Consider the following 17,044-nt stretch of genomic DNA (forward strand, 5'->3'; position numbering starts at 1 on the left):
TATATTTTTCATTGCTAATCAGTTTAAATTTTTGTTATATTTATATAAACTAACACAAAGGTAATTAATTAAAAATATATTGGATTGTTTTTTTATGAACAAGAAAGTTTATATAAATATTTTTTTTTTACTGTTTTTAAAATTTGAGTGTGTCCTAAGATCAGGAAATTTTAATTAGATAAATTAACAAAACAGCTGCTGATTTTTCTTGCAAAGTAGAAGAATGAATATATTTTAATAAAATAAAAATAGCAAAAGACTGCTTTTTTTTTTTTTAATTAAAAATTTACAAATTGTTTCAACTTTTAAGATGATGATTTTTAATTATATAAATTTTAATGCTACTGTTTTTTATTTTAATCAAATAGCCTCTCTTTGTGCAAGATAAAGTGTTTATCGGATTAGAGAATGCCCCATCCAATTATCCGGTACGAGAGAAAGTTCTGGGACCAGGGGTAAGTGTCAATAAGTTGAGTATTAAATTATATTATAACAGAAATTTGTAAAGTTGTACAGTTTTATACATTAGCTTTTTTATATAAAGAAAAAAATTGAGTCATCTATGAATAGATAACTTGAATATCTCTTACAGTTACTACTTTGTAGTGCACTTTGTATATGTATTAGTAATCTGTATTAGTTCACTCTTGTATTCAAGAGTGATATGATATAATTTGTTAGGAATCAGAAAGAATTTTGTAACTGTAGAACTGTCTTGTATCTTGTCAAATGGACCCACATTATCCAGTGGATTCAGATTGTTTTAAAAATTTGTTTTTGTTTAGGACAATCCTTTTAGTTTTGGATTATTTTTGGCTCTGAATTTCAATTTTGCAGTACAGGACTATAAATTTAGTTTCCTAAAATTAGCAACTTGTTTATGAAATTTCATCAGAAATAATCTAGGTAGTGATGAAATTAGTTAAACTAACAAATGGTATATCTGGAGTATAACCATGTTTTTGTTATCACTTGACCTTTCCATTTGGCTGTAATGGCCTTGAAAACCAATACGTGAGTACATGTAAATCACACATTTTCTGGTGTATGTAATTATTGAAAACTTTGTACTCATTATTCATTTAAACTTTTGAGTTCTGAGATTGAATGTTGGATTTGTTGCTTCAAATTGCAGTTTCATGTGTGGCATTTTTTTTTTTACTCTGAAATTTTTTTAATGGTTTCAAAAAAGAGGAAACATTTTTTAGTTAGTACAAAAGTTACGTGGAATTGCTGAAGAAAATAGATGAAGGGTATCAGTAATAAAGCTAGGCAGTGAATATGGAATAGGGTATGTTGACTGTGCTGTACGTGATGTAAAAAAAAGACAGCATGATAAAATATTAAAAACATATGTTGACAGTAACCACAACACTACACTCAGTGGAGACTTAATAAACAATCCTTAAAAAGCACCTTAATTTGCTATTTTGATACAAACTAATGTTTTCAACCTATTCTATAGGCCATCTTCAAGTTTACATATCTTAGTTATGTAAACTCAGCTATAAAGTGTTCCAAAATAGAACATTAAAAATTTTAAATGAAAAAAATTAACAGGAAAAATAAATGAAAAAACTACCAAAAATGTAATACAGTGATATAATAATTAACATAAATATAACAGAAACATAATAAGAATAAAAGTATGCAATGAAATACAATAATAAAATATTAGTAAGAGGCAAATTAGGAGCTTCCAAAAAACTTCCTTATACTTTCAGGCAGATGGTAAACTTTTGGGTTGCTGTTAAATTAAGCACTACAATCGCCTCTGAAACTCTTTTAACAACGCACACCACTGCAGTTCTAAAATGGCAGATCTTGATTTAACTATTGAGATGTTCTGTGAATTATTTAATTCAAAACATGTTAAAAGTAATTCATTTTTGCGATGCAATGTCTTGTTTGGGAAGCGTTAACAAGTCGACGAAGCAATTGCTGGAATGGTAAATTCTGTTGTGTTACAGCTGCAGAAAAAGGATAGAATATCAAGCTATTACAAGGAAGTTATTCCTCAATACAATAATCTGGATTTTAAGTCACTTTAGACTTCAATACAAAAGCATTGAATACCTCTGCCAGGTTCTGAAAACAGATATGTTTGTCATCTATATGGATTATATAGAATTTGTTAATGAATAATAAAAAATAATTGATTTATTTCTTTTTTTTTTAAAGCCATGTAGATTTATAGTTGTGAATTAATAACAGAATTTTAATAATATGTTTTATTTTTAATTATTTATTAATTTTTCCACCGAGGAGTTCCCTCACCCACCTATCACAGAATTCCTGGCTGGACCTGTGCAGTCAGTTACCGAAGAAGCAGTCAAGAGTGTGCTAAAGAGGGTGAAGCCTGGCAGGGCATGCAGACCAGATGACATTGCTACAGATCTTTGTAGGGTAAAAGGTTGAAGCCATCGACTTGACTTGCTGCTTTCTTCTACCTGATCATCGAGGAGAAGAGGATGTCCAATGACTGACCACAGAGTATTACTGTGCCTGTCTGGAAACAGAAAGGCAGTCCGGCTGAGTGCTCAAACTATCGCCTGATCCGACTTCTTTTGCATACTATGAAGTTGTTCGAGCATGTCTTAGACCACCGGATCCATGACCTCATCAAGCTGTAAACCAGGCCTGCTTCTTCAACAGATGTAAAACCAGGCCTGCTTCTTCAAGGGATGTGGTACGATAGATGCCATCCTCGCTGCTCGACTCCTTGTTGAGAGGCATTATGAGAAGAGGATCCTGCTGAACATTGTCTTTCTTGATCTTGAGAAGGCATTTGACTGTGTGCCACATGAGCTTTTCTGGACTACTATTTGCCAACATCATGTTCCTGAGGAACTTATCAGTTGGGTGCAATTGCTCTACTGCAATCCAATGAGCTGCGTCTGTGGCGTTGCTGGGACCTCGACACCATTCCACGTCTCCATTGGTGTTTACCAGGGCTCCACTCTCTTCATCACTGTCGTGGACGCCATCACAAGTGACATCCAGCAACATGTACCATATATGTTACTGTATGCTGACGATGTGTTTCTTGCCTCTACTGACAGGATTGACCTACAGCAGCTCGTCCAGATGTGGTGTAATCACCTTGCACAACACGGCCTCAGACTGAACCTGAGGAAGATGGAGTACCCGATGACAGACCCAACTGAGCAAGGCACAATTGTTGTTGGTGGCATTGGCCTTCCACAAGCTGAGCACTTTAAATATCTTGGGTCTGTGATCTCCGCTGACAGTGTCTAGTGCCATGAGGTAGTCGCACACATCAATGCTGCCTGGCTGAAGTGGCACTCAATAACAAGTGTGCTGTGCGACTGACGCATCAAGGACTGACTCAAGTCAAAGATTTATTGAACTGTCGTCTGGCCCGTCGCACTGTACAGCACTGGGTGCAGGCCAACTATGAAGGTCATCAACTGCGACTTGCTACTATGGAGACGAGGATGCTGCGTTGGTTGAGTGGCATTACCAGACTCAATTGAGTACCCGATGTTGACATCAGAGCCCAGTATGACATTGCTGAGATCAGCGAGAAAGTGCACGAGTGTTGCCTGCACCTCTACAGTCATGCGCTCCGTGCTGATGCTGATTTCATCATCCACATGGGCCTACATTTGGAGGTACAGTACCTGTGTTCCGCCTGAGGCAGCATTGGCTGGACATGCTACACCACAACCTGCAGGCTGTGGGTCTACATCCAGACCAGGCCCATGATTGGGCGAAATGGCGATTCAAAGTAAAATCCAGATGTGTCGACCCTGCTGTCAAGCGGAACTAAGGCCAAAGAGGAAGACTTTTAATTTTAATAATTCAGCAATTATAAAAAATATATAATTGTTAATTAGAAAAAATAATTAATTAAAACATTGGAGAAGCAAAACATGTGTGGTTAGTGAGTCAAATGCTGTTTTACTTTGTCAATGTGCCATAGTGTAAGGGACATGGGGATCAGGGAATATGTACAAAGTTGGTCAGGGAAAATCATGGAAATTAAAACAAAAATTGGAATAGGAACCCTGTATATTGTCATTACTTATCTTGATGATTATAAAAATACATACAGCATACATTTGAATGTTGCTTATTGCAGATAGTATAAATGATGATAATGAATTTCTGTATTATACACTCAAACCTGTTTTTGTGCGATTTTTTTTTTTTTTTTTTTTATGTGTGCAATGTGTTTTGTGCAATTATTTTTGTGCAGTATACCAATTTGATTGAAATTCATATACTTCACACAAAAAATCGCACAAAAAAAGACCGCACAAAAACAGGTTTGAGTGTAAACTACAAATATAATAACTGTAAATTTTCTTAATGAATTTTAATTAGATAAAATTATTGAACATTGTTTATATCAATGTCCAATTAAGCATTCGTGCAATGTGAGGGTGTTTTTTTTAAATAATTCTCCAATCTGTGGGCACTAAGTTTTGTTTATACTGATCATGGGTTTGGCCAAGTGTCAGGATGAGGTCCATTATATCAATTCATTCACCCATGAAAATTTTTGAAGTTCCAACTCAGATTTAAACCTAGATATCTCGTCTGAAGCAATAAGACACTAGCTTACTATTGCAAAATGATGTTTTTATTGCTCCAGCCAAGTTTTTTTTCCCTTGTCTTAGGGCATTGTTATGTTTAAAGTGATGGATTAATCTGCACAGAATTCCAAGATATTGGTTTTTCACACCAATTAAATGAGATCGAATCTGGATAACATAAAAGAGAAGGGAATGATTTGTAAAATTGGTCATATTATGAATTACAAATTTTTATTTTCACTTATTTTATGTAAGATAATAAAATATATTAAAATATCAAATTAAATAAATTCGTATTAATTTTAATTTTAAAACTGATATCAATTTACTTATTTATACAAGGAAAAGATACTTTATCTAAGTATTGATAGTAATCGCTATGTCAATGTTTTGATTTTAATGTATTTAAATCATCAGAAAAGTAGACTCTGACACTCAATTAACTGTCAGGATATACGTGAATTCTGATTGTATCTTAAAAATAAACCTGAAATGCGAGGGACGTATTTTAAAATTAAAAGTACTAATATTTTTTATCTAAAATAGGGAATTTATCTTCAACATATTAGGACTGAAAGTGGAGCCAATGTAACATTGCGTGGAAAAGGGTCAGGATATATCGAACCGACGTCAGGAAGGGAGGCGTTCGAACCTCTTCACATTCATTTAACGTAAGAAATAATAATTATTTGTGTAAGAATTTGATTGCATAATTTCAAAATCACAATTAAAATTGATCAAATTTATGAATTTCCGGGACTCCGGTTGACCCGTCACACATTTGTGATAGCTTAATTGTCAGAAGTTGAGAATATGCTAATATTCCAAATTTCTCTTGGATAATTGTCAAGATCTCCTGACACCACTTAGTCAATTTCACAGACTAAGACACGAATGAAAATTTATATCTAACGTCTGGAATTTATAGATGTGATTATTTCAATTGTGGGTAAGACAATGGAGTTAGGCATAAGAAAATCGAACAGTTCAAATGATTAAAATGTATTTATTTAATAAAATCCTTATACAATTACAATAAAAGATAAAATTGAAACGATACAAGATATGTTAGAATAACAACACACGTCTACAAATCGTTCTTTAAAAGAGAGCTTGAACAAACAACCCATTAACTAATTCTCTACCTTTCTGAGAGAGAGAGAGTTTACAAAAATATATTACCTTTGATAATATTTAATCTTTAGAAGTGAGAGATGTACTGATGACTGAGAACAGTACATGAAACTATACAACTGCAATACATGAAGTCTACACTTGTCTCATGAAAAGTCAAGGACAAAGCTCAATGAAGAGCTCTGAGCCATGCTAAACTTACTTAAGTTGAACTAAACAGATCTAAGCTAGCTAGCTTTTAGGGGTGACCTTTTGTTAAAAATCCCTCCAATCAAATCATTTAAAATAAGCCCTCCACTCTTTTGACGGATTAAGTTATGCTGAAAATGGAGATATAAATTTCTCAGAAAACATTTTAATGAATAAATATTTTTAAATATCTATGTTTCTTAATAAACAATTTAAATCTCCAGAGATAATTTCAGTATTTTACCAGATTTTTGCTTTGTTTCAAAAGTAATTGCCAGAATTCCATTAAGAATGGATCATCATTCATTCTTAATGAGATTGTGGTAAATAATTTATTAATTTTTAATTTTTTATTAAAAAAAATTAGTTTGTAAGAAGTTTAACATTGTTAATTTATGTACATTTTAATCATGATTTTTCATATTTTACGTGTATTATATTGAATGTATGAAGAAAAAATAGCTATATTTATTACTGTTATTAAAAAAATAATAATTACTATTATTAAAATTTATAATAAATATTTCTGTTGTTATTTTATAACTATCTTCTGTTTTAACTCAAATATTTTTTAAATTTAGGCATCCTAAAACAGAAGGATTACAAGCTGCTAAAACACTTGCTTTAAATCTAGTTGAAACAGTAAGTACTGTACATTCAAACTTATTCTGATATATTATCATCAAATTATCAAAGTTTTGTATTGATTTCTGTTCATAATGTAAATATAATAAGTAATTATTTATTGTGACATTGTCACAATTCTGGGCAGCAATTTTTAATCATCTTTTAATTTAAAAAAGATTCAGACTGGAAGTTCATATACAGTTAATTGAGCTCTCTGGCTCCGAAACTTTCTATAACTTGGTCTGGATTTTTAATGGTGTCTTGCCCCTGTACATTATACTTTTCCCAATAACAATCAAATCATGCCTGTCATCTTACTTCATCCTCAAGATTAATGATGGACAACAATGGAATATAAAGGTCTGAAATTTGAAAATTGCAGCCCAATAATAATAATAATAATACAATTTATTCATTTTAATTATTATAAAATTTTAATTTTTGTTTCTGATTCCCTTTAATGTGAAAATGGGTTATTAATGACCTTCTGTTAAAATATCTAATATTAACTTTGTGTGTGGATGTTATAAAATAAATAGTGGACCCTGTTTTACTATGTTTTTTGGGATTTATAAATTTTTTGTCATATGAAATTCCATATTTAAGTGGTATATTTTTTGTTTAATGGTTTCCAGAAGGCAATTTGATCATAATAGTGGAGTCTTTTGTTTACAAACAAGCTATTAACATAGGTTAAACTTAGTTTTTATATAATAACAGGCAATTGTAATTAAAGCATTCTATTTTCATGTAGAGAGTCCTAATCAGCAGTCAAAATGCAATCATATTTTGTATAGTGACATGTCTATAAAAATAATTTGTACCAAAACTTGCCACTATGGCACTTCTGAAACTACAAGCAACAAAAAAAAGAGTTTCATTCATGGGGACACTTAAAAAGTGTGGTTCATTGAGGACATGTTGCAAATTCGGCAGCCTTGAAAGAACAATATCACATTGCATTTGAAAAACATCAGAAAACAGATATGGTTGGCCATTGAATACACTGTTAATAACCTTTAGGTTTTACACCTTCAGAATGGAAATCACATTTTTTTTTTTTTAATTTAAATAAAGGGATATTGCACTGACTTTTTGCACGTTTCCAGCAATTCGATATAAACAAGAAGCAAACGTTTTTGGTCTTTTTCACGGGCCAGCGTCAGGCTTTTAATGGAGAGTTTTTAGCTGAACTTTTTAGAACACTTTTGAAGAGAAAAGCAAAAGTGTTCTAAAAAGTTTGGCTATAAACTAATTATGTTTCTTTTAGTTATACATCTTTTTGATCTGGTTTCTTATGAGAAGTCTAACTGTTTCTTTGTCGTTTCTTGAAAAAAGCTGATAGATTCAATATTAGAAACATTAATTGATTTTTATTTTCTGGATATATTACTTTAACAAGGAGGATTCATTTTAATTGAGAAGTTATCCTTCCCTATGTAGCCCATATGCATCCAGGGCCAAGTTTGTATAAGTGAAGCCCCTAAGTCAAAATGCCAAGATTTTTTTTCTTTAAAAAAAAAAGTCCATCATTTAAGACAAGCTCCTAAACCACAGTTTATCTAGCTTATATAGAAAATTGACACAGTATATATCGTGTTCTACATACAGTCCATGTGTGTTTAATTTTTGATATATTTAACAGTTAATATAAATATATATAAATCAATATAATAATTAAAGGAATTATTTTGTTTATAGATTTATACAGAGTTTGTTCAGTGGCAACAGCAGCAGCAGCAACAGCAAGTAGCTGCTCAGTCTTTAACACAACCTGCAATTGGTTATCAAAGTAAGTTGTAAGAATTTGATTACAAATATTATTAATTAAAAATGAAACACTTATCTTATTTAAATTAATATTTTTAACGTTTACTTTAAATAAATAATTTACGTATTTAAAAACTAATTTAGAATTATCATATATGCCAGCATATATGTTGACTTTCTAAGCTTGAAAAATCATTCCAACATTAGGGATCAGCTTATATGATGGGTATAAAATGTAGATCTTTACCACAGAGTGGTAAACAAGTAAAACATAGTTGCTAGCAATTGCTGTGCATCACTTATGTAATTACAGCAGGCTACCACATATATTTCCTAATAATACTTGTATTTGATGAACTTACTTAAATCGTATAAATGAACACTGTATCACAAGTTGTTTCCAACAATTGATGTACTGTACTGTATATTACTGATGCAAATGGAGAGTGCACAAAAAGAAATACTATCTTGTTATATTGTTATATCATCATACATCATACATAGTTGCACTGCCATGTTGTTAATATTTTATTGAAGATGCTGACTTTGTGTAGCTCAGATGTGTTAATTGATAAATGTAAAGAACGGTGTAATAATTATCAATGTAACTTCCTGAATATTTTTATTAGTTACTTGATGCCATATGTAGGTTCTTTCACTGACACCTATTTTTGTATGGACCCTAACTGGTTCAGGTTCTTTCGATAATGGGGACCCACAGTTGGTGAAGAAGTTGCTAAAGAGTTTAACTGGCTGTATGTGATTGGTGGGAAGTCTGGATGCAGCTGTTAAACTCTTTGGTGACTTCTCATTGACTACCAATCCCCAACAACAAAATAATTTGAATTTGCTTCTCCTTACTCAGCATTATTCTTTACTTCTCTGGTTCTAGATTTATGGGACATGCTGTATATCATGCATACATTGAGAGGTCTTAATGATCATTACATTTAGTGTCGTAATGAAATTGGTGTGGTCTTTTGATATTCTTGCAATAAGTTTAGAGGTGATTTATATGATTATAGGTCTAAACAAGCTGAAAATCGTAAAGTTGACTTTATGCTGGCATAAACGGCATTCAAAGTAATACCATAAACAGTTAAGAGAGAGATTAGCTTTAGCCATTCTCTTATATATAGGATGGTTCAGGTGATCTGAATCACATGTGTTTTCTTGAAAACTATTTTTTGAAGAAGATTTTTTAGTTAGAACCCACAGAACCCACAAGAAAAATAAATTGGTGAAGTTGGCATTAATTTGAACCCAGCAGAAATAGGACCACCCAGGCCTGATTCTGATTTGCATATTGGAATAAATTGAGTTGGGCATCATTGGATTGAGCTTCTCATATGAAACAACTTTTGTTAGAAAAAATTTTTTATCATCTCTCATCATTTACATTAAACCAAACTTTTTGTAATAAACAGTCTATACATAAAAAAAGTTGTTGATGTGAACTGACTGACAGGTATTTAAAGTGTCCTCCATTTTGTTCTAAAAATTTTAGAAGTCTTCTTTAGAAAGCATAAGCATTTTGTGCATGAATAATCTCAGTTTTGTGGAGATCTGCATGCTAGCTTGATATGTATTTTCAAGTCTTCATATTCTGTAGGATGCCTTTGATACACAATATCTTTAATCCTTCCCCATTAGTCCATGCATGCTAAATTAGACAATCATAGTGGCTGTGATATTGGGCCACCTCTTCTATTTAACTTGTGGGGAAACTTTAAGTGCCGAATTTGATGAACAATCCAGGAAAATTGTGGATGTAACATTATGTTGGAACCACATTGTCTGTCTAATTGCCAGTGGCATATATTCCAGAAGTTCAACAATAACAATAGTAACAAGAAAATCTGTATAATGTTGTCCATTCAAAAGACATTTTAAAAAGTAAGAACCAATTATTTGATCTCCAGTAATACCATACCAGTTATTAAGATTTCACATGTTCTGATTGACCATTTCTCTAAGTCAGTTCAGATTTTCTGCTGCCAAATAATGGACATTATGAATAATGACATCCCCCATTGCTTTTAAATATTGCTTCATCAGACCACAGAACTTGGAAGTGGAAAAGCAGATTTCTGTTCAGCATCTAGAGACAGAACTCAATGCAATTTTGAAGGGATCAATGTTGCAAAGTTCTTGATGCAATGTGATGCAAAATGGATTCATTCTATTGTTTTTCAAAATTTTCTAAACATTCAAATGACTCGTATCAGAATCCAAAGATGTTCTTTGAATGAATTATGAGGATTAACCATAACTGCAATGAGAACATTGCTGCTCATTCATCTTGGGCACATTGTGTAATTTGTTGATTGCAGTTATATTGTGGTTGAATACGAAGATATGCATACACTGGTCGTTAAGCATATAATTTATGACAGGCATAATGAGTTAGATGTGGATATCTTTGGGTATAGAGACATTCCACAGCATAAAATTTTCTCTACATTCACCCAATATCATTAACGTGTTGAAAGTATCTTCATCGTATGGCATGACTGTTTATAAAAACGAATTAAAAATTATATTTACATATGATCTTCGTTAATTATATTTTGATAATAATAATATTATCATCATCATTATTATGATTATATTGGAATATAATTAAATAGCAATTTCAATTTATTAATTTCTTATATATTTTTTATTTTTAAGTTTATTTTAATATTGTCTTTTTTTTTTATATATGTATAGTTGTTCCTTCTAATATAGCTGTAAGCACTGCCAATGTACCTGTCTCACAAACAGTATCATCTAGTATTCCTATTTCAGCAGTTTTCTCTCAAGGTAAATATAAAATGTGTTATAATGAATAAATGAATATATTATTTTTTAATTTAGTATATTTTAATGAGTATATTAATTAGTTATTAAAACATGTATTTGTCATAATTAAGATAATATAAGAAATAAATTATATCAAAGTTTACTAATCCTGATTTAATAGCAGTTTGTTAAAATGTTCTTGTTTACTAAATCAAAGATTCAAAACATGCTTCATGTATGAATATTAGTGCTTGTCAGTTTATAGTTTGCATGTAAAAGGAGCCTTTATGGCCATAAATAATGTGGCATTTGGTTATTTGGAATAAAATTTTTTTATACATTATAATAATTATAATAAAATATTTTAGAATTAATCTTACTACACCCAATAAACCAATTCACTCCATTTTAATACAATACAAAGAATGAAAAATTGGTTAAAATTTAATTTACTGGATGGTTTTGAGAAGACAAAATTCTTAATGTTTTAAATAATTTTTTGTACTGTATATTATCACAAGAAACTGATAGTTACGTCTGTATTTGACTAAATTACATTTAATTACTAAATGTATTGTACATTTAATGATATGATTTTATTGTGTATATTATTTTTATTTTAGGATTTCATATGTAATAACAGTTATAATAGCAATTATTGTTACATGTAATGTAACAATTATTGCTATTACAGTAGAGTCCCGTACAACGTGCAAATAAAGCAAGCAACAACTCTCGAATTTTGTCGATCAGAGGTATATGTTTTTTTCAGCTTATAGGCCAAGGTTTAAACTTTCATAAATCGTGTGATAATACAGGTTTCGATAATACAATTTTCTATAATGAGTAACGAATCCCCCGTGTTGTACAGGACTCTACTGTATAAGTGCATAAGTAAGTAAGTGCCAGTACTTTTCAAATGTGTAATATTCAAAATATATAATAGCTTATAAAGTTGAATCTCGTTTTAACAGATTGTAGAACAGATTTTTTTTTCTCCCAGGTCCTGCAAATCAATGTCATTTTACCTCGTTTTAGCAGAGATGTAACTCAGAATAATGGATTTTTTATAGCTCCATGTATTGTAAACTTTGCATTTTTTTAACGTTTAGTTAATATTTGGGTGTTTCCAGGAATTTGTAGAGTTTGACAATGTACTTGTTACATCTGGGATATGTACAATTGAATAATTGTACAAAGAAAGTCAGCAGGCTGATAGGATTGAGGAGGAGCCACCTAGTGAACATTTTGATGCTGGTCAAAGTTCAGTGCTGAAATTTGGTGAGGCCATCATTCTTTCCAAGTTGTGAAGACATTCTTGATGAGTTTCAGCTTAAACTAACAGATTGTACTGTACGTGACATTGCTAATATCAAGCAGTTGTTGTATTCAATAGGCAGAAAAGCATCATCAAAACAAACCAAGATGGATGAGTATTTTTTTATTTTTAACAAATCATGAAGTCAATTGAAGTGCTAATGAGCATACATAATTTGCCTCTTTTTGTGCTTATAGTATATACCATTTCTGTCAGCTTTGTCATACACACACAAGGCATAATATATGATCTTGTAATATATATATTTATATAATAAAGAATAGAGATCTTCAAGACTGAATAATTTTAAATACGGATATTTTTTATATGTAGGAGTGTTTTCTTGAAAACTATTTTTCTTCCTGGGCACGCAGGATATCTTCCTGGGTATGCAGGAAATACGTTGTTTGCGATATAACAGATTCTTTGAACTATGGATGATTTTCAGCTACCCAAGCAATCTGTTAAAATGAGATTCTGCTGTATATATATTTAAGCAAAGAGAAACTGTCTATGTTTACATATTTAACTTTCTCATAAGAATGCTCTTAATAATGAATTTTTTGCTCATTATCTACAATCACATACCTAATTTTTGATTGAAGGAATTACATATTTTCAACTTTGCTTGTTGGTGGAGTTGGGTTTTTTTTTATAAATTAATTTATTTTGCTAACAAAATTTAAGTTTTGAAGTTTTTTTATTTCAGTAAATTTTATTTGATATCTGAATTTAATATTTCAGATTAATTTTTAAGAGTAGTAATTACGGGATGCACAGTATGTAACAAAGTAAACTTCATTATGTAGCACAGTTTGTTGTAAAAAATTTGTTTGTTCTAAATTGTTATGTAAAGAGATTTGAACTTTGACTTAAACACAAATGTTATATAAAGGGTGGCCATAATTAAAGTTTCCCTATTTAAATTTTGGCATCAGTCTGTTTATTGGTTACAACTACAGAGTGCCCTGAATAGAGAAACTTAGATTATGGTCATTCTGTATATTGCAGTATAACATTTGATTTAAAGGGAATTTTTTTTATTGATTGTTATCAATAACTATCAGTCAATTAAGCAATGATTAACTTAATTGATACTTGTCAATAATTAATATGATTGGATAACTTTTCAAATGATTTTATTAAATAATCTTTTTACCTCCTAAACGAAAATTTCCTGATAAAAATAAAATTTATATTTTCCTATTCAGGCTTGTACCAAAAGTAATGATTGTCAATTTTTTACATGAAACTCCAGGTCTGCAGAGAGGAAATAAGTACTAAAAAATCCTGTAAACATTTTTATTTTTCAACAAATTATCTATCTTTATTGATTCATTTTTGCCATTGTTTTGGCAGTTCTATGACCCCTCATTTGTTGTACAGTATATTGCTGTTTGTTAACTGTCATAATATGGATGATATGCAAGCAGCAATGTGTAATTTTAGACTAATCTATCGCTTATGTGTTGTTGTTCTTTGAACAGTTCTTCACTAAAATAAGTAAGTAGTGGTTTGAGGATGCTAAATTGTTACTGTAGGAGATGAGAAAGAATCTCCTAGCTATTTAATACTAGAAAATATGGTGGGTTATTGTGCAATAGAATGACTTTCATGATGGATCTCTTGCAATGCAGTGCTCAATGAAGAGTTTTTTCAGTTTTTTTGTGTATATATATATATTTTTTTTTTATTTGGCTCTTTTGACAAAGAAGATTTTTTTACATATCCATAGTGGATTCAGCTGGACCAACAATAGGGATAACCATTTGGTGAGGGATGGAGCCCAACATATCTGGGACAGATCACCTACAAAAATTCCTGGGGTTGCTCAACTGGATTCGATCCAGGAATCTTCAGAATGGTGACCCTGGAGCTCTCTGGATTGAATCCAGTTGGAGACCCTGGCTGACAACTGGCCATCCAACCATCAAGACTTCGATATTGATCGGCATTGATCTTTTCTCCATATTCTAGGCAATATACTATTAGGCATCTTTAGGTGTTCCATAAAACTGTTTGCTAATGTCCCTATTTCCAGCTTTAAAGTATCAGAATCATCTTTATAGACTAATCATGCTGCAATTTGAAGATCTGTACACTTTTGAAGACATTTATGAATCTTGAATACCAAAATAATAATCTTCACAAGAAATTCTGTAACTGCTAAGTAAAAAAATGTACTATAGTTGGCCATCTTCTTCCTAATCTCTCAGGACCATTTGCAAGCCTACAGACATCCAACTTAATTTAAAAGTTTGTCAAAAGAGAGGAGTAGAGATTGTATTAATAAATCTAAAATATTTCTAAATATTTCTTGGTAACTCAAAGTGATCATTACTTTTGGTACAATACTTAAACAATAAATAAGTATTATTGAAAGTTACTCAAAATAGTTGCTTTTTTATTTATTGATAATTGTTTATTTAGTATCAATATATTATTATTTCAGGAATGACTCTACCTGTTGCATCTCTTCCTAACATTATTCAAACATCTATTAGCCTTCCAGTTTATACAGGTTCATCAATAGCTCCCATTCCTCAAGTTTTAAATACAACACCAGGTAAATATTTACTTAATGTTATATATTTTTCTTATCTATTCTTATTAAAATGAATTGTTTTCAGGTATTATAGCTTCTGAAGGTCACGGAACAATTGCATATCCGGCAGCCTATCTAACAAGTCCGTTACCCGCCGCATCCGTAACTCCCACATCGGCTCTTCTGACATCACCAGTGTTCACTTCTACAGTTACCTCTAATGCAGTTTCTGTGCCTTTAGTGGTTAGTCAACAAATACCAGTTCTCTCGCAAGCCGCTCTTTATACTCAGTTTTCGTCGGACGTTGCAGTTTCTCAAGCTAACGTTGGAAGTATAGCTCCCGCTATTCTAAATAATATTTCACCAATTACGTACCAATATCCCGTGAATGCAGTAGCACCAATAACTCAGAATCCAACCACTGTTTACTCTGTGCCATCTCTTCCTACTTCACCATCCATCATGTCGACAGTGACAACATCTCTTCCTCCATCGGTCATCAGTACTGCTTATCCTCATCTTCAGTACCAATATTCAAAAGTCGAACTGCATAAAAGAAAGTTTCAAGAAGATCCAAATTCCAACAAGCAACAATGTGATCAGAATAAATTAGTTATTTCAGCAAGGTAGGAAGTACAATAAGAATTAAGATTAATGCTTAAAAATAACTTAGCGTAATAAATTTAATTTTTGTATGGGTTACAATCTGCTATTATTATTATTATCAGTTGAAATTTATGATTTGTAATTTAATACATATTAAATTAACTAATTTTGTATAACTTTTTTACAAAAACTTAAATGGTATGTTGTATTTATTTCTGCCAATCAATTCTGTACGAAAAATTAAAATTTTTAGAATTTTAAATTGTCGATTCTCATCGATAATGTGTGTCGCTATTGACTTTTTCTTGTTCTCACTGAAAATTTGCTTTGTTTTCAACCACAGAAATCTGTTGTTATCATTTCTATATATTATTTCTTGTTTGAATTTCAATTTTTAATTAGATAGTTCATTAGTGACTAATTATCCATGGATTGTTGTATATTTGCAGTGTAAATCCACTTTGTTTTAAGATGTACAGAGAATCCCTGGTTATTGCAGTTAATGTTGCCAGGAAAAATGCAGTAATCTGTGATAATCAAACCACAGTAATTAAGAATAACAGGCAGGAGCTAGCATTATTTTCCAACATTATGACTCAAACTTTAAACTTATTAAGTAAAAAAAAAATTGAAGACTTTTTTGTTTCAAAAATTTCTTTTCCTCTTGGTATACGACTCGGTAACAGTGAACGGCATTTTCTATTTCTTCACAAACTTTTATTCAACGCTTACTATTAGGATCACCATTCATTATTTTTTGCTCAAGAGATTCACAGATCAAGTTCTTTTAATGTGAATTCCTTTGTTGCTGTTTCAGTTTCATTGTCGTCAATGCTATCATCCTGAGCTTTATTTGCTTGTTTTGCGTATAGATTAATTAGTAAGTTCTTTATCATTGAGGCCATTATGATGAAACTGGAGTAATTCTTGAATCTCTCTTATCTACTTCAGTTAATCCTAGATCCAGTTCATGCCATGTTATTTTTTTTCTACAGTATTGTTAATTTTAGAATCAAATTCTTGGAAATCATTTGTGCATTCTGAAATAAGTTTTTGCCACACAGCTCTTATGTTAGTTACTATAACTTTCTCCATGCTTCCTCAATGTTTTCAAGAGCTTTTTCTTTTTATCAAAATAATTGAATCTTCTCAAGGTTTTTTTCAATTGCTTGGCTAAAGGTCTTATATTGGTAATACACTTTAAATGTTGAAACATTGCTATGGTCCATAGGCTAGAGTAATGAAGTTGCATTGGATGGTAAAAAAATGACTTCTACACTTTGACACAAATCATTAAGTTTTGTTGGGTGACTCAGAACATTATCAAGACAATCATGATTTTATGATTTACAATATCTTAAAAATTTAGGACAAAAACACACATACAGTACTTTGAAAATTGTATGCATACTAATTAGATTTAATAAATTTCGGGCATTGACAGATTATATACTGTAGTTTTTGCCTTATAAGACTGCTTTTTTGTACCTAAAATTTATCTGAAAATTA

General features: G+C 31.1%; 1 protein-coding gene across 1 annotated transcript in view; it reads left to right on the forward strand.

Annotated features, from left to right (window-relative positions):
* The window catches only part of LOC136981942 (KH homology domain-containing protein 4-like), a 77,768-nt gene that overhangs the window by 40,702 nt on the left and 20,022 nt on the right, over positions 1 to 17,044 (forward strand). The window contains exons 7-13 of the mRNA XM_067278353.1: positions 369 to 455; positions 5,109 to 5,233; positions 6,467 to 6,527; positions 8,214 to 8,304; positions 10,995 to 11,087; positions 14,837 to 14,950; positions 15,015 to 15,555. Coding sequence (XP_067134454.1) covers positions 369 to 455; positions 5,109 to 5,233; positions 6,467 to 6,527; positions 8,214 to 8,304; positions 10,995 to 11,087; positions 14,837 to 14,950; positions 15,015 to 15,555 — 1,112 coding nt within the window. The remainder of the gene's footprint in view (positions 1 to 368; positions 456 to 5,108; positions 5,234 to 6,466; positions 6,528 to 8,213; positions 8,305 to 10,994; positions 11,088 to 14,836; positions 14,951 to 15,014; positions 15,556 to 17,044) is intronic.

Source organism: Centruroides vittatus, unplaced genomic scaffold (assembly GCF_030686945.1).
Source record: "Centruroides vittatus isolate TY-2023 unplaced genomic scaffold, ASM3068694v2 contig_799, whole genome shotgun sequence".
In the NCBI taxonomy this organism is placed as follows: Eukaryota; Metazoa; Arthropoda; class Arachnida; order Scorpiones; family Buthidae; genus Centruroides; species Centruroides vittatus.